This window comes from Salmo salar, chromosome 13, assembly GCF_965601325.2.
Source record: "Salmo salar chromosome 13, fSalSal1, whole genome shotgun sequence".
Taxonomy (NCBI): domain Eukaryota; kingdom Metazoa; phylum Chordata; class Actinopteri; order Salmoniformes; family Salmonidae; genus Salmo; species Salmo salar.
The window spans coordinates 74,899,937-74,922,040 of record NC_138303.1 but is presented as its reverse complement, the minus strand read 5'-3'; the positions used below and the strand labels follow the sequence as shown (position 1 = coordinate 74,922,040).

The 22,104-nt window shown below is 42.0% G+C and overlaps 1 protein-coding gene across 1 annotated transcript in view; it reads left to right on the top strand.

Moving 5' to 3' along the window:
* Positions 1 to 1,970: 1,970 nt before the first annotated feature.
* LOC106567691 (uncharacterized) overlaps positions 1,971 to 22,104 on the top strand; it is a 74,899-nt gene continuing 54,765 nt past the window's right edge. Inside the window, exons 1-3 of the mRNA XM_045693528.2 lie at positions 1,971 to 2,266; positions 3,404 to 3,494; positions 14,545 to 15,122. Of these exons, the coding sequence (XP_045549484.2) occupies positions 2,151 to 2,266; positions 3,404 to 3,494; positions 14,545 to 15,122 (785 nt within the window). The 5' untranslated portion in view covers positions 1,971 to 2,150. The remainder of the gene's footprint in view (positions 2,267 to 3,403; positions 3,495 to 14,544; positions 15,123 to 22,104) is intronic.

Below are 22,104 nucleotides of genomic sequence, written 5' to 3'. Positions count from 1 at the left end.
AGCAAGCGAATAAATGCCTAATCGGCACCTCCAAACAATCAATAACTCATTGCACAGGTCGGAAGTCTACAAAAGCTCAATACATTGGAGGTGCAAAGAGGCATTTTATCAGTTGCTTGTACATTTTTATTTAGATACTATTTTGGAAGTACATAGTGCCACAGATGATCAATTATATTGATCAGATACTCAAGATGCTGCTCAAACAATGAAAAGAAATGTCTTCAAAATTGGAAGGCAGTCGGGAGGAGGCAATATCAGGTGGGACCATTCTAGCCAATGAGAGGGCAGATACGAGTGTGAAGACCAGGCACAATTCCAATATAAGATGTTTTTTCTCAAAGTTGCAGGGATGTCACGTGTCCTACTTATATCAGTACACTCGTAACAGCTTAAGCATTACGACACTTATATTCGATCAAATAAGCCACACTAGCAAATAAGCCATTACATTTTTTGTTAACTAAATTCGACACACTCTCATTGACGTCCATACAAACAATGTATGCTTTGTCTGAAAATGTGGTCAGAGGCTCCGTATGACGGGTGTGACGCAATCGCAGACTCCAGAAGTATGCAGAGGCCAAATTGAGCTCCAACTGCATCGCGGTCCGACTCCCAAATGTTGTAACAATGCGGAGGGTTCCGTATAGCTCCGTAATGACATGATTGGTTGATCGTAGGTGGGGCAGGAGATCCTGTATAAACACAAACTCACTTCCTTGACAACAGCTCTGCGCAGCACCGCGAAGCGCAAGAAGTATGAATGCATTGATTTCTGCAGAGGCCGCATCACTGCACGGCAACAGATTGACCATGTAACGAATTTTTTTATTTAACTAGGCAAGTCAGTTAAAAACAAATTATTATTTACAATGACAGTCTAGGAACATTGGGTTAACTGCCTTGTTTAGGAGCAGAACGACAGATGTTTACCTTGTCAGCTCGGGGATTCGATTCACCAACCTTTCGGTTATTGGCCCAACGCTCTAACCACTAGGCTACCTGCCTCCTTTAATGGGAGAGACTAGCATATAAGGACACAGCTGCCGCGTAACCTGAATTGCCAAAACCTAAAAGTGAATCTTACCTTTACCAAACCATTAACCCTGAGCTAATGTGTTTGTTATCGGGTTGGGTATCAGGTCTGTCCTTAAAGCCCTTTCCCTGTTGAATGGACGTTTGAATTGGAGCTTCCTGGGCGTTATGGCGCTTTCAATACAACTGGTGCACCGTTCAAAACAACTGAGAACTCGGAAATTTCCGACTTCAGTGCGTTCAAGACAACAGAGAACTCGGAAAAAAACAAGCTCAGACTGGGAAAAATATTTTTCAACGATCATCCAACTTGGAATTCCGAGTCGGAAACTCTGGCATCTTTCTAGAGCTCCAATCTGAAGATTACCGACGTCATGATTTGACCTCGTTCTTTTCTGAGTTCCCATTTGTCTTGAAAGCACCATGAAAACTCAGAAAAAAACGAGGTCATAGGCTATAATGACTTCAGTGATCTTCAGGTCGGAAAGTCAGAGCTCTAAAGATGCTAGAGTTTCCGACTTGGAGTTCCGAGTTGGATGACCATTAGTTTTCCTAGTCAGAGCTTGTTTTCTTCCTGAGTTCCCAGTTGTCTTGAACTTCCTGAACTCGGAGATTTCCGAGATTCCAATTCTCAGTTGTTTTGAACACGACAGTAGAGGAGGCGCGTTATACTTACTCATCGTCGACATCGTTAATGCCTTGTTCAACTGCTAGTCGGAACTTGGAATCTCAAACATTTCTGACTTGAACCTGGTTGTAGTTACAAGCGTGCCACGTTTGAATGAAAAAGAAAGTCGGAAATGTCAGTTTCCTAGTTCCGACTAGTATATGAACGCGGCATACCGCACAGATACTGGGGCAAGCAAGCATGCCCACGCTACCATACTTCTACTGTATGACATATCATTTGAATATGCCAAATAGCTCCTCCTCCATTTCCTATTGCTACAGCGTTGTAGGGGTTGGACTGGAGTAGAGCACATTACGTCCATAATGAGTCGAGACATGAAAGAATGTACGAAACTGTAGTTTTCCAAAAATAATATCGTGGGTCACTTCAGGGACTCGAGCTATTCAACTCCTTGTCCAGATGTGACTGTTTCAGAACTGTTATGTCAAACATGAAAAGACAAAGTTCATGGCAGGAGGATATCGCCCGAAACTTTTCCAGACTATTTCAAAGAACTAGATCTCAAGAACCTGAGAAAACAGAGGAAAGCAACATCAGGTTTGAACCACAAAGTTAACATTGTAACAAATAACAATCCTACTTTATTGTAGTGGCTTTCCAGCTTCTAGTTTTGGCAACAAAACCGTGCTTGAATATGATGTGAGGCACGAGGACGAGAGTTTTTGCCCGAACGACAGACAGTGGTCGCAATCTGTTACATTTTCCATCTACATTGTAACTTCTCTCGAAATCTAACATTATCATTCTGTTTCTATGTAGGCTATCTACTTCGCTGTTTTATATATCTATTAACTACATAGCCCATTCATAGACTCTAACTATCTTTAGCGCCTATTGATGGAGGTATCTTCCCGAGGGATTTTTGTTAAGAGGCCCGAAGCTTGCTCTAAACGTTGACACTCATCGCTAGATGTATGGTTTTGGAAACATAAGAAACGTATATTTCACATCAGCTATGAAAATAAGAACAATTTAAGGTTACATTCTACACACCTTTATTGGGTTGGTGTTCCCACGGCCATGTTACAGCGCTTGTTTAAGACTAAGAAGACAGAGGTGACCACCTGTGCGATTAGCTATCTAGCATGCTCTGAACACCTGTGTGAAAACGTAACTGGGGAGGAAAGTCAACTGGAGGCACACAGCTTATGGATCTGTGCAAATCAGATACAGTAATTGCATATGTTTTATTTGAAAGATTATTTCTAGCTGATATGAAAGATAAGGGCCATGTGTTCTGAAACCCGTTTTGCAAGCGGTTATTATTGACTTTTCAGCATCGGAATTGTAGTTCACGTGGTCAGTTTACAATGCTGCAATGTACACCACTTTTCATCCTTGCCTTTTCATTCAGTGTTTAGTAATATCAATTAAGCGGCATGTTGCCTAATGGTTAGAGCGTTGGGCCAATAACCAAAAGGTTGCAAGAGCGAATCCCCGAACTGACAAGGTAAAAATCAGTCGTTCTGCCCCTGAACAAGGCAGTTAACCCACTGTTCCTAGTCCTTCATTGAAAATAATAATTTGTTCTTAACTGATTTGCCTAGTTAAATTAAGGTTAAAAAAAAATTCAGTGTGGGAGAGAACCAAAAATCCAACAGGTCTTCTGCAGTATAAAACTAATGTGCACCTCTGGTTTATTCTTCTGACCTATTTTTTTTCTCCCATCACCAGTGGCCAGGAGAATTCAGTCAGCAGCAGCCTCAGCAGTGAGACCAATGAAGGTGAACCATCTCTCCACCAAGAAGACCTGGAGCTGTCCAAGGTATGGAGGTTAAGCAGAGCTGACTGGTCAATTCATACCTTGTGCCCATGTAGCAGTATTGCTTCAGTCCCTCTCCTTTCCCCATCCTGGGCTCGACCAGGGACCCTCTGCGCACATCGACAACAGTCACCCACGAAGCATCGGTACCTATCGCTCAACAAAAATCGCAGCCCTTGCAGAGCAAGGGAAACAAATACTTCAAGGTTTCAGAGCGAGTGAAGTCACCGATTCAAACGCTACTAGCGTGCATCGCTAACTAGCTAGCCATTTCACACCGGTTACACCCATAACGGTGTACAAGTAAACAAGACTTGCACAGAGAGAACCTGTAACACTAACAGAGCTGCTGTCGAATGCTGAGTAGAACAGTTGAAAACGTGGCATATGCTGAAAGTTGTATGAGGATGATTGCAGGGAAACAAGAAGAAGCGGCCCAAGGGCTGTCTTGAAGCTCTTGCCCTCAGGCTGCTTGTGTGTGTGTGTGTGGTGCATGCACACACGCATTTGTTTAGTACAGTAGCGTTAAGGACAGTAAGGGATCTAACCATCAACCAGAGCGGTTTGGTTTTGCAGTCAGGGCTGTGGGCTTACATTTTCCATAGCCTACTCCTGGCAAACTATAATGCTGACCATAGCAGTATACTATTTGCACGTAAGCAGAAATAGTTCTAGCATAGCTTTTAAAGCCAGCTTAACAACAGGATTTGCCCCTGACTCAAGTGGTCCCCTTTATAGTAGGTCTGAATTGAATACCATTTCTGTAGCCACCGTTCTCCAGACATCCTCCAGCCTACAAATACTTGCTTACAAGTTTCTTGGAAAATAAATACACAGTCTACTGGGCTCGTTAGGCCATCAATCAAATGGAGAATTATGTCAGGCTATACAGTATGTGCTGCCCAGTTGAGAGAGGGAAGGAGCTCATATTTCTTCTGCTGAATCTCTCTCCCTTGCTCTCTCTCTCTACTGTTAATAGTATTGACTTGGGTTGGTCTTGCTAAACAGACATTTTGAGTGAATTGGTGAGTTTATCATTACCTGAAATAAGTGTCTTTGTGCAAGTGACTCCACCTGCCCTGACCTCAGCTTACATCAACAATGTCATGTGACTATGTTTGCACGTGCCTACATGTGCCGAAGCTCTCTGTCGATGTGCCTATGAAAGTGTGTGTGTGTGTGTGTGGGGGGGGGGGGGGGGGGTTGCTCATGTATGAGTAAACAGTATATTAAGTAGAAGGATGTGTGTGTGTGCACTCGCATGACTCATGGTCAGGAGGAGCTATATTAGGAGCACTCTATAAAGACTCCAGAGTTTGGGAATGCTGAGAAGTCTTGCTACCGTGGCTTGTCGAGCAATACAATCCCTCATGCGCAGTGGAAGGTCAAAATGTTAAAATGTCAAAATATGAACAACCAAATTGCATTCATAGCCTTGAGTATTCTCTTTACCTCTTCATCTCCTCCTCCTCTTGTTCCCCTTTTTCCTCCCTTCAAGCCGTCCTCCTCCCTCACATGGTTCCACATTAGCTGCTAGCCTCTCTGTCTGGACTGAAAATACCCCTTTAGTCATGTGCTTATTGGCTTTGCTTAGAACTCTGTTGTTGATGTTGTGTTAAGTAAAGTATCTATCCCTGGCAGTCAAACATATTGTGTGTCTCACACATGCTTAGCCTACAGAGGGTGAAAAATGCTAACAATTGCTGTAAAGACTGAGAACCAGCAGCATTGTGACTAGAACCTAACCAATAATAAACACCTCTCTATTTACATTTTACATTTGAGTCATTTAGCAGACGCTTCTATGAAGGGTACTTACTGTAAGGACATCATAACATATTCATACACATTCATAAGCGGTGCATAAGTATTTTACAAATGTTTACACTCATGTCTACACTCGCGAGTTGACATTTCCGTTATGTCACCTATAGTAGGTATACTGCAATGACCAGCGTTGGGTGGCTGACTTTTATGAAATGCCTACGTTTTTCTTGTGAATGTGTTATGTATGGGTTATGAAGGTGTCATGACATCATTATGTAGGTACCCTTGAAATAAAGTGTTACATACCCCTCTCTCAAACAGAAAAGCAACATTGGCATCTTTCCTTATTTTCTATTTCCTCTGTGTTAGATCTTAGCTATAGCATGCTGAGTTTTCCTTGGCTTGTCACCCTCTTCCTGTGTAAAGGCTGTTGTTGGAAACATTAAGTAGGTCAACGGCAGCAATAGAAAATAGGAAGCTGCTTTTCTCTGTCAGTTTCTTGGCTTTGTTGGCGGGCAAAAAAAGCAAAGAATGGGCTCATCAAAACACGTTCCCCCACCTCGCGGCCGGCCACCCTCCCGGCCCTCCTGCGGAGCGTCTCGCCACAGAAACAGAGGTAGAGAGGAAGGGAGGGAGGCAGGTATCTGTCTGAGTGTGATGTCTGGGTGCAGGATATACATTAAGGTCCGAAGTTATTGACACCCTTGATAAAGATGAGCAATAATGACTATAAAATAAATAATTCAAGAAATGTGCTATATTGTATACTAAAAATAAATAGGAAATGATATTATTTTATTACAATTGCTCACAGAAGAGATTTTGTTTAACTAGTAATAATTTATTTTTACAAATGTATGGGTCAAAATGATTGACACCCCTGAAGATTCTTATAAATGAAGTAGTCAAAAGTGTAGTATTTGGTTCCATATTCCTATCATGTAATGACTCTACAAACTTATTGGATGCATTTGCAGTCCGTTCTGGTTTGGTTTCAGATTATGTTGTGCCCAATAGAAATGAATGGTAAATAATGTATTGTGTAGTTTTGGAGTCACTTTTACTGTAAGTAAGAGTAGAATATGTTTCTAAACACTTCTACATTCATGTGAATGCAACTATGGTTACAGATAATCCTGGATGAATTGTGAAGAATGAGTGAGAAAGTTAGAGGGTCAAAGATCACACCCCCAGATATAATAACATCCCCTGTTATTGGTAATGGTGAGAGGTTAGCATGTCTTGGGGGTATGATCTTTGAACACAACCAAAACTAACTGCAAATGCATCCAACAAGTGTCTAGAGTCACAAGCTTGTCATTGCATGATAGGAATATGGGACCAAATACTTACCTTTAGACCATTTTATTCATAAGAATCTTTAGGGTTGTCAATAATTTGGACCCCTGATTACTTATTAAATAAGTTTTATTTCTATAAAGTGAGCATGGCTGGCAATGTTTTTGACTTCGAGAAGGCCAGGTCATGGTCAAAGCCTATTTTAAGAATACTTTTTGGGAGTATAAAAAATATACGTTATGCGCCGGATAACCATTTAATATTCATTTGATGTAAGTTTGTGAGTCATGGTGCAGTGCTTAATCCTATCCCAACCAAGTGAGAGAGAGACATTCTCTGTCTGTCTGCCTGCCTGCCTGCCTGCCTGCCTGCCTGCCTGCCTGCCTGCCTGCCTGCCTGCCTGCCTGCCTGCCTGCCTGCCTGTCTGTCTGTGCTCATCCTTTGTGATGAGCTGGAGGATCATTTAATGAGGAGGGGTTCAGTTGAGGCCTCCCTGTGAAGGGTGAGGCAAACACAGTGATACCAGAGCTCGTTTACTGGTTGAAGCTGTTCCAGGAGAGGCATTGTGCTAAAGGATCATGGGCTTTATGTTCTAATAATTCAAATATTATATTTAATATAAAAATATTTAAATGATATAAATAGATTTAAATGATCTTCTTTCATAATGTTCTCAGAGAACTAGATGGTGAAAACATATCCAATCCTTATCCTACTAGTGTTCTTGAAGGAAAAGCAAATGAAGAGAGGAGCATGCTGTTGAGGAGTATTGTGATACAGCCCCCTGTCTTCAGATACAGCCTCCGACCACTCCGTAATCTATTGTGTCTGGACCTTGACAGCAGCTGTCTGATTGATTTGGTGACCCTAATTCTGCCCCCTTACCCCCCCCCCAGCCCCCACTTCTTAAGATTTGTCATGTTAAAATCTAGTCTGGTAGCACATTACTTTGTCTTCTTGTGGATATTGTCATCTCAAGGCAGGAAGGGAGTAGCTGAGGAAGTAAGAGAAACCACAACGTAAGAGAATGCTCTGGTTGCTGATTGCTAATGGACAAGGAGTGCAGGATGTCCATACACAGTGCCTTCAGAAAGTATTCACACCACTTGTATTTTTCTTCATTTTGTTGTGTTACAGCCTGAATTTAAAATGCATGTAATTGAGATTCTTTGTCACTGGCCTACACACAGGCAGGTATGTCAAAGTGGAATCATGTTTTTTTTATTTTTTTATTTACAAATTAATAAAAAAAAAGCTGAAATTTCTTAAGTCAATAAGATTCAACCCCTTTGTTATGGCAAGCCTAAATAAGTTCAGGAGTAAGAATTTGCTTAACAAGTCACATATTAAGTTGCATGGACTCACTCTGTTTCATGAGACAAGGCGAGACCCAGATGCAGACACAGGAGGCAGATGGTTGGAGTCTTACAATATTTATTAATCCAGTAGGGTAAGGCAAATGAATGGTCGTAGACAGGCAAAAGGGTCAAAACCAGTTCAGAGTCCAAAAGGTACCAAAGGGCAGGCAGGATGATCAGGCAGGCGGGAAAGTAGTCAGGCAGGGGTCAAAACTGGGAAGAGTATCAAAAAGAGAATAGCAAAAGAAAGTACACGCTGGTTGACTTGACTAACATACAAGACGAACTGGCACAGAGAGACAGGAAACACAGGGATAAATACACTGGGGAAAATAAGCGACACCTGGAGGGGTTGGAGACAATCACAGGAACAGGTGAAACAGATCAGGGCGTTACACTGTGTGCAATAAAGGGAAAGGGGGGTACCTAGTCAGTTGTACAACTGAATGCATTCAACTGAAATGTGTTTTCCGCATTTAACCCAACCCCTCTGAATCAGAGAGGTGTGGGGGGCTGCCTTAATCAACATCCACGTCTTCCTGGGGAACAGAGGGTCAACTGCCTTGCACGGGGCAGAATGACAGATATTTACCTTGTCAGCTCGGGGATTAGATCCAGCAACCTTTTGGTTACTGGCCCAATAGTGTTTTAACATTATGTTTTCATGACTCTCTCATCACACACATCAAATCAAATTTATCAAATCAAACCTTACACTGAAATGTTTACTTACAAGCTCTTAACCAACAATGCAGTTTTAAGAAAATACAAAAAAAAAAGGAAGCGATAAGAATAACAAATAATTAAAGAGCAGCAAGGCTGTCGAGATAATTGAGGTAATATGTACATCTAGGTAGAGTTATTAAAGTGACTATGCATAGATAATAACAGAGAAGGGGGGCAATGCAAATAGTCTGGGTAGCCATTTGATTAGCTGTTCAGGAGTCTTATGGCAAGAATGGTAGAAGCTGTTTAGAAGCCTCTTGGACCTAGACTTGGCGCTCCGATACCGCTTGCCATGCAGTAGCTAAGAGAACAGTCTATGACTAGAGTGGCTAGAGTCTTTGACAATTTTTAGGGCCTTCCTCTGACACCGCCTGGTATAGAGGTTCTGGATGGCAGGAAGCTTGGCCCTGGTGATTCAACCAAGACCAGGGAGGTTTTCCAATGCCTCACAAAGAAGGGCACCTATTGGTAGATAGGTTAAAAAAAAAGAAGTAGAAATTGAATATTGCTTGGTGAAGTCATTAATTACACGTTGGATGGTGTATCAAATACACTCAGTCACCACAAAGATACAGGAGTGCTTCCTCTCAGTTGCTGGAGAGGAAGGAAACAGGGATTTCACCATGAGGCCAATTGTGACATTAAAACAGTTACAGAGTTTAATGGCTGTGATAGGAGATGAAGATGGATTAACAACATTGTAGTTACTCAACAATACTAACCTAATTGACAGAGTGAAAAGAAGAAAGCCTGTACAGAATCAAAATATTCCAAAACACGCATCCTGTTTGCAACAAGGCACTAAAGTAAAACTGCAAAAGATGTGACAAAGCAATTAACACTTTGTCCTGAATACAAAGTGTTATGTTTGGGGCAAATCCAATACAACACATTACTGAGTACCATATTTTCAAGCATAATGGTGGCTGTATCATGTTATAGGTATGCTTGTTGTAATCGTTAAGGACTGGGGAGTTTTTCATGATGAAAAAGAAACGAAATGTAGCAAAGTACATGCAAAATCCTAAAGGAATACCTGGTTCAGTCTGCTTTCCACCAGACACTGGGAGATGAATTCACCTTTCAGCAGGACAATAACCTAAAACACACTGCCAAATCTACACGAGATGCTTACCAAGAAAACAGTGAATGTTCCTGAGTGGCCAAGTTATAGTTTTGATTTATATCTACTTGAAAATCTATGGAAATACCTGAAAATGGTTGTCTAGCAATGATCATCAACTAATTTGACAGAGCTTGAAGACATTTGAAAAGAATATTGGGCAAATGTTGCACAATCCAGGTGTGGAAAGCTCTTAGAGACTTACCCAGAAAGACTCACAGCTGTAATCACTGCCAAAGGTGCTTCTACAAAGTATTTACTCAGGGGTGTGAAAACGTATGTAAATTAGATATTTCTGTCTTTAATTTTTAATACACTTTCAAACATCTGTAAAAAAACATGTTTTCACTTTGTCGTTATGGGGTATTGTGTGTAGATGGGTGAAGGGGGGGTTCAAAACAAGATGACATAATTTCCACCAGTTTTGCCCGCTGGGAATGGTTCAATGAGATTGCCTTGATTCGTACATTCTATGCAGGGTTTGCTTGAGTGGTATACCGTATACCGGTGTATTTGAAAAAGCAATTGTATGGTTTTTCAATGCCATTAATACTGGCAAAACTGTTTCTTTTAAGTTTTTCAATAGACTCGAATATTTGTAGCTACTTTTTCAGTTAATTTCTGCAGACAACTTGTGTACTACATTAGGTGATAAAGCAGATTGCGTTCTTCATTTCACCTGTCACATTATTTTACATTATGAAAATTACCGTAGTTCCCTAGGTCAGTTGATCCAGTCACGTGTTCATGTAAAGAGCACAACGGGAGAAAGTGTAGCTGGTGAGTCCATAGCGTTTTATACAGTGATTAAATTATTTTTTACCCCTCATCAATCTACACACAATACTCCATAATGACAAAAGCAAAAACAGGTTTTTAGAAATGTATATAAAAATAAAAACAACGGAAATATCACATTTAGGGTCGTTCTGTTGGAAGGTGAACCTTCGCCCCCAGTCTGAGGTCCTGAGCGCTCTGCAGCAGATTTTCATCAAGGATCTCTCTGTACTTTTTTCCGTTAATCTTTTCCTCGATCTTAACTAGTCTTCCAGTCCCTGCCGCTGAAAAACATCCCCACAGCATGATGCTGCCACCACCATGCTTCACCGTAGGGATGGTGCCAGGTTTCCTCCAAAAGTGACGCTTGGCATTGAGGCCAAAGAGTTAAATTTTTGGTTCATCAGACCTTGTTTCTCATGGTCTGAGAGTCCTTTAGGCACCTTTTGGCAAACTCCAAGCAGGCTGTCATTTGCCTTTTACTGAGGAGTGACTTCCGTCTGGCCACTCTACCATAAAGGCTTGATTGGTGGAGGGCTGCAGAGATGGTTGTCCTTCTGGAAGGTTCTCCCATCTCCACAGAGGAACTCTGGAACTCTGTCAGGTGACCGTCAGGTCTTGGTCACCTCCCTGACCAAGGCACTTCTCCCCCATTGCTCAGTTTGGCCGGTCGACCAGCTCTAGGAAGAGTCTTGGTGGTTCCAAACTTCTTCCATTTGAGAATGATTGAGGCCACTGTGTTCTTGGGGACCTTCAATGCTGCAGAAATGTTTTGGTGCCCTTCCCCAGTTCTGTGCCTCAGCACAATCCTGTCCCGGAGCTCTACAGACAATTCCTTCGACCTCATGGCTTTGTTTTTGCTCTGACATGCACTGTCAACTGTGGGACCTTATATGGACAGATTTCAAGTCTCATAGCAAAGGGTCTGAATACTTATGTAAATAATGTATATTTGTTTTTTATTTTTAATACATTTTCAAACATTTATTAAAACCCGTTTTTACTTTGTCATTATGGGGTATTGTGTGTAGATTGACGTGGAAAAACATGTATTTAATCCATTTTAGAATAAGGCTGTAATGAAGCAATGTGGAAAAAGGGAAGGGGTCTGAATACTTTCCGAACGCATCTCCATAGGCCTTTAATTGCTAGTGTGACATAATTTTTCCATCCTTATTTACAGTGTCATTCATAAACATGATACCTTCCTTGTAAAAGTTTTTTAAAGAAAATTTGTTGTTCCTTTATCAGTACATTGGAGTTTAGACATATCAAATTGTATTTGTCACATGCGCCGAATACAACAGTGTGTAGACTTTACTGTGAATAGCTTACTTACGAGCCCTTTCCCAACAATGTAGAGTTAAAAAGTAAGAAAAATGTCCTAAAAATAACAATACCAAAACTATATACAAAGAGTACCGGTACCGAGTCAATCTGCAGGGGTATGAGGTAACTGAGGTAATATGTACATGTAGGTAAGGGTAAAAGTAACCAGGCAATCAGGAAAGATAATAAACAGAGTAGCAGCAACTTATGTGAAAGTGTGTCTGTGTGAGTGTTTGTCTGTGTGTGGCATCAATGTGTGTGTGTGTGTGTGTGTGTGTGTGTGTGTGTGTGTGTGTGTGTGTGTGTGTGTGTGTGTGTGTGTGTGTGTGTGTGTGTGTGTGTGTGTGTGTGTGTGTGTGTGTGTGTGTGTTGGCGTGTCAGTGTAGTATGTGTGAGCACAGTGAGTGTGCATAGAGCCGGTGCAAGAGAGTCAGTAAAAATAAAAATGGGCTCAATGCAAATAGTCAGGGTAGCCATTTGATGAATTGTTCAGCAGTCTTATGGCATGGGGGTAGAAGCTGTTCAGGAGCCTTTTGGTCCCAGACTTGGTGCTGCTTGCAGTGCGGTAGCAGAGAAAACAGTCTGACTTGGGTGGCTGCAGTCTTTGACAATTTTTAGGGCTTTCCTCTGACACTGCCTGCAATTTTATGACAACTTTTATGGAATTCTTCTCATTTTACGTAGAGAAACATTTTCAATTCTATAGCTAATTTCCTGCAATTCTACATATTTTGTCATAGGGTGGAGAGAAATGTTTTCAGTTTTTAATGTGATAGCTGAGTGAGATTGACTAACAAAATCAATTGGGGCCACCCGGTCGGCATTTCAACCATGATTACTACATGTTTAGTTAGCAATCTAAAATATGTTAGCTGACATGGGCTAATTGAGTGACTGTGGTTGGAGGAACTTGATAATGAAACATTTGTAAAAAAATATATATATATTTAGCTTCGTCATTCATAATGACCTTTGGTGAGTTAAAGATTTCTCTGTTTTTTTTAGATAAATGAATCCTGAATATGTTACTCAAACTCCTTTTGTTTTGAGTCTAGATTATTCATTGCTTCTGAAGAACATTTTAGAGCCCGACCAATATCGACTTCCGATTTTAGAGCGGAAATATTCATGATAACCGATATCTGCCGAAATTTTAATCATTGTAGCTAGAATAAAATTACAATTCTGTATGGATTGTGCTTAAAACAGCCCTACAAAGCTAATTAGAAAGCTGCTAAAATTTTAGGAGCACCAGAAATAATATTTTTTTTGTATCCAGATTTTTATATCGTCATACCGTTCTTCTCTCATCCCGAGATGTATGCTATTCCCGGCATAGCGCACAAGGGGCGCTAAAAACGCAAGATAGGACCATTTACCAGAACGCTAACAAAATTAGTACAACTGCTAACAAAACTAGCACAAAATAATAGTGAAATAATGTTGACCCAGTTAGCTAAATGCTAACAGGCAAAAACGAACAAAACAAATTGCAAAGTCTGGCAAATCCAGCTCATAAAGTTATACAAGCATAGCTAGTAGTTACTGAATGTCATTTTCGATTAGTGTGGACATTTACAAGCTAAAGTGAACGAGAGAAATTGTGCAAGTTAACAAAGTTTTGATGCATGCTTGTTTGGGGGTGGAGTTCATTAGAATAATAGCCAGTGTGTAGAATAACACCCAAACATGCAAAGGAGGATATTACATTTTTCTACCTTTGTGTACCTATTCAGGATACATCACCATGAAGTGAATGGCGTTCATATTACACATTTCTGTATAGTACAGATCAAGGACCCATGATGTCATTCTGTTACCTTCATTCTGTTATCGGGTGTTGATCCGCTTCACTTACTCTAGTTCAATAACCAAAATAGATTTTTTCAAACTCCAGGTCTCATGTCGTAGCTGACACCCCATTCTTTCTGCAGACATCTTTGAATCTTAATTTGGAGTAGATATTTAAGAATTTATGGAAAATGTTATCACATAAAAAAAACTTGAGGAGATTTTACTGTCATTCTGTTACTAAACTTTGCATCTGCACTGTTCCTCAAGTAAATGTGTTTTAGTAAAATTGTCAGTGGCAATTGTTAAAAGTAGACTTCTGCATATAGGTGTGTGGTTTATTAAACTTTGCAATCCATAGTTTTTGCTTGGCATACATTTTTTAAGTGAAAATGTTAGTCTCAGCGTCACTCTGTTACTGTGGAATTGCCCAAATGCATGTGGTGCTCTTTTCCCTCTGTATGACTCATCGGTTCACATGGCTATCTGCGGGGACATACGTTTGTGCAACAAGCTGTAAACAAGGGCTCTATCTCATTTACGACCCTGGCTGGCTGCTGCGGTGCTGAGAGAGTTAACCGCATTGTGGGCAGGGCTATGGGGGAGGGGAGCGATGTGTGCTCCATAGACACATTTGCATTAGAGTGCCGCTGCTGCCTCTTAGCTGCTTTTGCTATAGAGGGCACAGCCGGTGGAACGAGAAAGAGAAGAGGGAGAAAGAATTTCATGGGAATCTTACTCCTCTCTCGTCCCCTGTTCTACCCGTTTGCCAGGGTGCTGCTGTGCAATGCTGTGTCAGTGGCAAGCCTGCTGCTAAGAAAGTTAATCTGATTTGCTCTCACACACCCCTCTCTCTTTCTGTGTCATTCTCTTGTGGTTCCAGGCATTCCAAGGCACGGAAGAAAAGGGAGACGGAAGAGAGGAAGGAGTGCCAGGAGAGGCACTGGAGGACGAAGAGAGAGAGAGAAAGGAGAAAGGAGGAGAGGGCAGCAGCAGCATATTGGAGGATGCCGGGGGGTACTCCGAGGACCAGCCCCTCGTCCCGCCCCCCTCAGTGGACTCTCCTTGCTCTCCGGCGAGCCCCCTGGGGCCCGGCACTCCCACGCCTCCTCCCCCTTTAGATGCCTTCTTCAGGAGACTAGGGAGTTTGTTCCACTTCAAGGCTGAACCAACCAGAGGAGCCCAGCCGCAGGAGGAACAGCAGCAGGCAGAGGAGGAAGGAGGACAAGAGGAGGAGGAGGAGGAGAAGACAGCATTAGCAGTGGTGTCTATTGAGCCAGACCTCTCAGGAATGACATGTGGTGCAGAGGTGGACCAGGACCACCGTGACTCTGCCGGGAGGCTGGCGGGAAACAAGGACACTCGGCACACAGAGACAGAGGACAGGAGAGAGGGAGAGTCTGGCTTACCTGGTGTAGCGACGTCCACACGGAGTCAAACGCACACAGACCTGGAGAAACCGTGAGTACTGTACTTCCTTCACATATGTGTGTGCGTGCATGTATGTGTGCGAGACAAAGAGACAACTCCCTTCAATGTTTATCTATGTAATTGTCAATGTATGTGAACAACAAACAAGCCATATTTTTGTTAATCCCAAGCCTCAGTTTCTCACCCTTTCCTGGGTTGTTTCTGGAGCGGCACTTTGAGTTCCCTAAGGTCCAGTGTAGTAATACGAATAGCTTGAACGGCTTAAAGCAGATTTGGGACAATAACAACAACAACAACAGCCAGGAAGTGTAAAGACCGTGGACAAACCTACCATTGTAGCCTGAGCTTAAAGAGGTATAAACTTCAAAGGCAACCTTAGCGGATCTGCTAGTAATTAGCACTAGTGGTGCCCGGCCTGGAATCTACAGTGCATTCGGAAAGTATTCAGACCCCTTCCCTTTTTCTACATTTTGTTACGTTACAGCCTTATTCTAAAATTGATTAAATACATTTTTTCCCTCATCAATCTACACACAATACCCCATAATGACAAAGGTGAAAAAGGTTTTTAGACATTTGTGCAAATAATGATAAAAAAACGTATTTACATAATTTTACTTATTTACACACCTTATTTACATAATTATTCAGACCCTTTGCTATGAGACTCAAACTTGAGCTCAGGTGCATCCTATTTCCATTGATCATCCTTGAGATGTTTCTACAACTTGATTGGAGTCCACCTGTGGTAAATTCAATTGATTGGACATAATTTGGAAAAGCACACACCTGTCTATATATGGTTCCACAGTTGACAGTGCATGTCAGAGCAAAAACCAAGCCATTAGGTCAAAGAAATTGTCCTTAGAGCTCAGAGACAGGATTGTGTCGAGGCACAGATCTGGGGAAGGGTACCAAAACATTTCTGCAGCATTGAAGGTCCCCAAGAACACAGTGGCCTCCATCATTCTTAAATGGAACCACCAAGATTCTTCCTAGAGCTGGCCCCCTGGCCAAACTGAGCAATTGGGGGAGAAGGGCCTTGGTCAGGGAGGTGACCTAGAACCCGATGGTCACACTGACAGAGTTCCAGAGTTCCTCTGAAGAGATGGGAGAACCTTTCAGAAGGACAACCATCTGCAGCACTCCACCAATCAGGAAACCTGGCACCATCCCTGCAGAGAAACATGGTGATGGTAGCATCCTGCTGTGGGGATGTTTTTCAGCAGCAGGGACTGGGAGACTAGTCAGGATCGAGGGAAAGATGAACAAAGCAGAGTATAGAGAAATCCTTGATGAATACCTGCTCCAGAGTGTTCAGGACCTCAGACTGGGGCAAAGGTTTAACAGGACAACGACCCTAAGCACACAGCCAAGACAACGCAGAAGTGGCTTCGGGACAAGTCTCTGAATGTCCTTGAGTGGCCCAGCCAGAGCCCGGACTTGAACCCGATCGAGCTTGAGAGGATCTGTAGGGAAGAATACAAGTGTGCCAAGCTTGAAGCGTCATACCCTGGAAGACTCAAGGCTGTAATTGCTGCCAAAGGTGTTTCAACAAAGTACTGAGTAAAGGGTCTGAATACTTATGTACAGTGGACTCCAAAATTACTGGCTCCCCTAACTGACAATGCACAAACAATACTTAAAAATATATAAACAATATAATTAAAGAGATAAACTCGAAATACCAAAATGTGAGAAATACTGTACTTTATTAATGTTTCAATGGAACCCACCAAAATCATTTGATTTAATAAAAAATCTATGTCCTCCAAATCAATGTTTTACAATTAATGGCACCCTTAAAGATTTTTGTAAATAACATCTACCAAAATTAAACCAGGTGTTAAATTCCACTTATTTAAGTTTATTTAAGTCTTAAGGAACTATATTGAGCCATTACATCACTTCCTGTTTCACTAGGGTATAAAAATTAGGTAACACACATGCAATATCCCTTTGTCATCAAACACCATGAAGAAAACAAAAGAACTGGCAGTTCAAAAGAGACAGATAGCCATAGACCTTCATAAATCTGGTAATGGCTACAAGAAGATCCACAAACGATTGAATATGCCACTGAGCACTGTCAGGGCAGAGGACGCAAATGCATTTTGTCCCCCAGGATAGGGAGGAGGATGGTGAGAGAATCAACAAAATCCCCAAGAATCACTGTGAAAGATTTGCAGGCTTTGGTGGTGTCTTGGGGTGACCAGGTTTCAAAAAGCACCATCAGATGCCACCTCCACAACCACAGGCTCTTTGGAAGGGTTGCCAGAAGAAAGCCCTTTCTGACCCCAAGGCACAGACGCAAGCGCTTGGAGTTTGCCAAATGTCATTTAAATTATGACTGGAAGAAGGTGCTGTGGTCAGATACAGCATCGGCATGTTTGGCGTCGAGACAGAGATGCATACAAGGAGAGGCACCTCATACCCATGGTGAAATATGGTGGTGGGTCAGTGATGTTTTTGGGCTGTTTTAATTCATGAATTCCACCAAGTATCAGGCAATTTTGGCTGACAATCTGGTTGCCTCTGCCAGAAGGCTGGGACTTTCCAACAAGACAATGACCCAAAACATACCTCAAGACCCACACAGAAATGGTTCTGTGACAACAAAATCAATGTTCTGCCATGGCCATCTCAGTCGCCCGACCTCAATCCAATCGAAAACCTGTGGGCTGTTGAAGAGGGCAAACCCAAGAATGTGAAGGATCTTGAAAGGATCTGCATAGAGGAATGGTCCAAAATCCCTCCAAATGTGTTCCTTAACCTTGTCAAACATTACAGGAAAATACTCCATGTTGTTATCCTTGCCAGAGGTGGTGGCACTAAGTACTAAATGAGGAGTGCCAATAATTATGAAACCTTGATTTTGGTGAAATGTATTTTGTATTAAATAATTGTATGATTTTGGTTGGTTCCATTGAAACATTAATAAAGTACAGTATTTCTCACATGTTGGTATTTTGAGTTTATCTCTGTAATTATATTGTTTATATTTTTTTAAGTATTGTTTGTGCAGTCAGGGGTGCCAGTAATTTGGAGCCCACTGTAAATGTGATTATGAGGTATTGTCATTATGAGTTATTGATGAGGTTAAGAAACAATTTAATTAATTTTGGAATAAGGCTGTAATGTAACAAAATGTGGAAAAAATCAAGGCGTCTGAATACTTTCCGAATGCACTGTATTCCAGAGGTCTGAGGTGGCCCTTGGCATGGGTGTTAGCACACCTTGGCACAAGTGATGGGCACCGCGTGGGCAGGGGCTTGCGGACGGGCACCATCCCGATATGAATCCTTACACCATCACATGGTGGGATGAATGAACCCTCGAGGCCTCACAGAATGTTTGGGATACAACAGGCCTGTGTTGTGACACCCATACTGTTTGACAGTGCTGCCTTTCATGTGGCTACCAAACCAGAAGTAGGACAAAGTCCCACTAGATACTGATCTACAATCAGTTTAGCATTTCCTCCCTAATGGTTAAAGTTAGTATTTGGGGGTATGGTAAACTGATCCTAGATCTGTACCTATGAAGAAGTTGGGAAATCTAGGGCATTCCCATGGTTGCTGCTACACTCGAAGGAAATGAGATGGGCTCTGGGATCATATCAGGATAATGCTAACAGATTAGCAGGCAGCTTTATGTAAACCCACAGCCAGTTAAAAGAGGAAGGAGCCTTTCACTTAGATCAAATCCTCCTCAGTTACCTCAGGTTCCCCCCATGGAGAAAACCACTCATTTGTGTAGCTAACCGGTCATCCATATGGCTTTGTCTAAACAATGGACACATTGCATTCAGAGGGATAGGTTACCAAGGTCAGTTGGATGTGCTTCACGGGTACAGTAGCTGATGGGAGCAGTATAGATAAGAGAGGCTAATGCATGGACAGCAGGTACGTGCTATTTAGCCGTAGACAATGAGCTGACACTACACCATTGAACACAAATCAAGCTAGTACTCAGAAGAGACCACTATTCTTCCTAAGTCTTCCTGGAGACTCTTCTCAAACCTGAATACTGTTGGTCAGTGACCGAAAGAAGCAGTTTATTTTGATTTTTTTGGTTCCTCATTAACTTTTGCAGAAGCAGCAGCTACTCTTCCTGGGGTCCACAAAAAGCAACATACGCAACAAAACACTGATACACTAATAGACAAGCACAGTCACACAAATGTAAAAAACAAACAATGTACAAACAATATAACAACAAAAATGGTGTGATAGTGTGTTTGTTTGTCCCCTCACAGTCCCCGCCGTTCATTATGGTGTGTGTACATGTGTGTGTTTTGCCCACATTGGTAGCCTGGGTCTTAGAGGAACAGCTGTGACAGACAGTGGCAGTGTGGGGCTGCGTATGCTAGGGTGTCACACGTGGGACTCTCTCTCTCTCGTGCTCCCTCTCTCCCTATCTCTGTCTGTGGCCTCTGGGCTGTTTTAACACCCTGCCCATGCCAATATCAGCCAGGAGTGATTTGTCCCATGTCTCCAAATATACCAGGCCACAACAAGAACTGGGGAGTGTTGAGGTAGAGGCAGATTCTCTCCTGATGTTCGGTTTCTCTGAGGATTGAGTTTGGAGTAACTTTACAGATTATGTTGGACTTGAAATGTTCCTCTTACATGCTGTATTCAGTGCCTGTTAGGGTTTTCAGCCTGTGGTTATTTAGGTTGGCACAAAGGTGGACAGACAGAGTTGTCCCTGGACCCTGTAGTGCATCTCTACCCTCTGCCCATCAGCTCAGATTACACTGATGTGCACGTGTGTGTCAGCACTGAGAGGTGACCATGACTATGCACCACACACACACACACACACACACACACACACACACACACACACACACACACACACACACACACACACACACCAGGGTTTCCGTTAGCTGGTACAGTGGCTTGCGAAAGTATTCACCCCCGCTTGACATTTTTCCTATTTTGTTGCCTTACAACCTGGAATTAAAATTGATTTTTTTGGGCGGTTTGTATCATCTGATTTACACAAAATGCTTACCACTTTAAAGATCCAAAATATTTTTTCTTGTGAAACAAACAATAAATAAGAGAAAAAAAGCTATTCACCCCCCCAAAGTCAATACTTTGTAGAGCCACCTTTTGCAGCAATTACAGCTGCAAGTCTCTTGGGGTTTGTTTCTATAAGCTTGGCACATCTAGCCACTTGAATTTTTGCCCATTCTTTAAGGCAAAACTGCTCCAGCTCCTTCAAGTTGGATGGGTTCCGGTGGTGTACGTCAATCTTTAAGTCATACCACAGATTCTCAATTGGATTGAGGTCTGGGCTTTGACTAGGCCATTCCAAGACATTTAAATGTTTCCCCTTAAATCACTCGAGTGTTGCTTTAGCAGTATGCTTAGGGTCATTGTCCTGCTGGAAGGTGAACCTCAGTCCCAGTCTCAAATCTCTGGGAGACTGAAACCGGTTTCCCTCAAGAATTTCCCTGTATTTAGCGCCATCCATCATTCCTTCAATTCTGACCAGTTTCCCAGTCCCTGCCGATGAAAAACATCCCCACCGCATGATGCTGCCGCCACAATGCTTCAGTCTGGGGATGGTGTTCTCGGGGGGATGAGAGGTGTTGGGTTTGCGCCAGACATTTTCCTTGATGGCCAAAAAGCTCAATTTTAGTCTCATCTGACCAGAGTACCTTCTTCCATATGTTTGGGGAGTCTCTCACATGCAGGGGCGGAAATCCCGGGGGGGACGGGGGGGACACGACCCCCCCATCCTGGGAAAGATATGATTTGTCCCCCCCAATATATCACTGAAACATAACTATGTAATTTAAATAATATTAATAATACGCAATGAAAGCAATTGTGCTGATTATAGACACTTAATAGCGCGTTTTTAAGTTTCAAAAGATTGCGACCCCCCCACCCTTTGCCTCACAATGGTTTGATCCACTGCCAGTTCCTTAGTTGGCAAGGTAACAGAGGGGTCGTATCTACTGTCTGAAAGGCACTCAATGAACGTAACTGACGTGAGGTTAATCTAGTCAATCGCGCACACACACTAGCTGAATATGCAGAGCTAGCACGCAAATATTAACGATTAAGCTAGCTAGTACCTATTCCATTTATGTGGCGTCGTCAAAGATGGAATCTTTGCTATCGTCAATTTATTCCAAGATCAGCATGCAGATGATGTAAGTTAGTGCTTCAAAGTCATTGTGATAAGGTTAGCGATAAACTGAAGTCCAAACTGAACAGAACTACACTCTCTTCTACCATTGTCTTAAATATATTTAATGGTCTCGTTGCAAAAGCTAAATTGTCGCAAGGGAACTTTTATTTATTTATTTTATTTCAACTTTATTTAACCCGGGTAGCAAAGATTATAGCAAACACCACTGAAACTGAATTGGTGCTCGCTAGCTTTGCAAATTCAGCTATTGTTGGAAGCCAGCCAATATGAAACAAACTATTTAAATTACAAAAGGTTGCAGCATATGTTGTGTAAATGGTGAACTCATACAGCTGTCAACTCTTGTCATTTTAATCCGTTTCACATTTTCTAGCTACCTTTTAGATCGAAGCCCAAATAGAAGGATAGAAGATGATAGAAGCCCATCTCCTACTGTAAATAACCTACACACTGTGTGTGTAACCAGCCAGCCAGCCAGGTAGAAAAATGGCAGAAAATAAAAGACGGACATCAGAGTATTTTTCAATACACCAAAACGCATAGTAAGAACCCTAGTAGCCTAATATCTCAAAGACTAGTTGATAAAATGTTCATAAGAAAGAAATGAAATTCTAATGGAAATGGAAATCTAATGGCAGAGACAGGGAGTCTCAGGTAAGTTTGTTGAGTCTTTGTTTGGCAACTTTATGAAAGGTTCTCAATTTTTTTTACTTGTAAAATAGGAACATAATTGGAAAATGCCATGGATAACCCCACTCTCAACTTAAACTGGTGGCTGAACTAAGATTTGTTAAAGGCAATGGTATTGCTGTTGTGATTAGTTGTGTAGTTTTGGGTA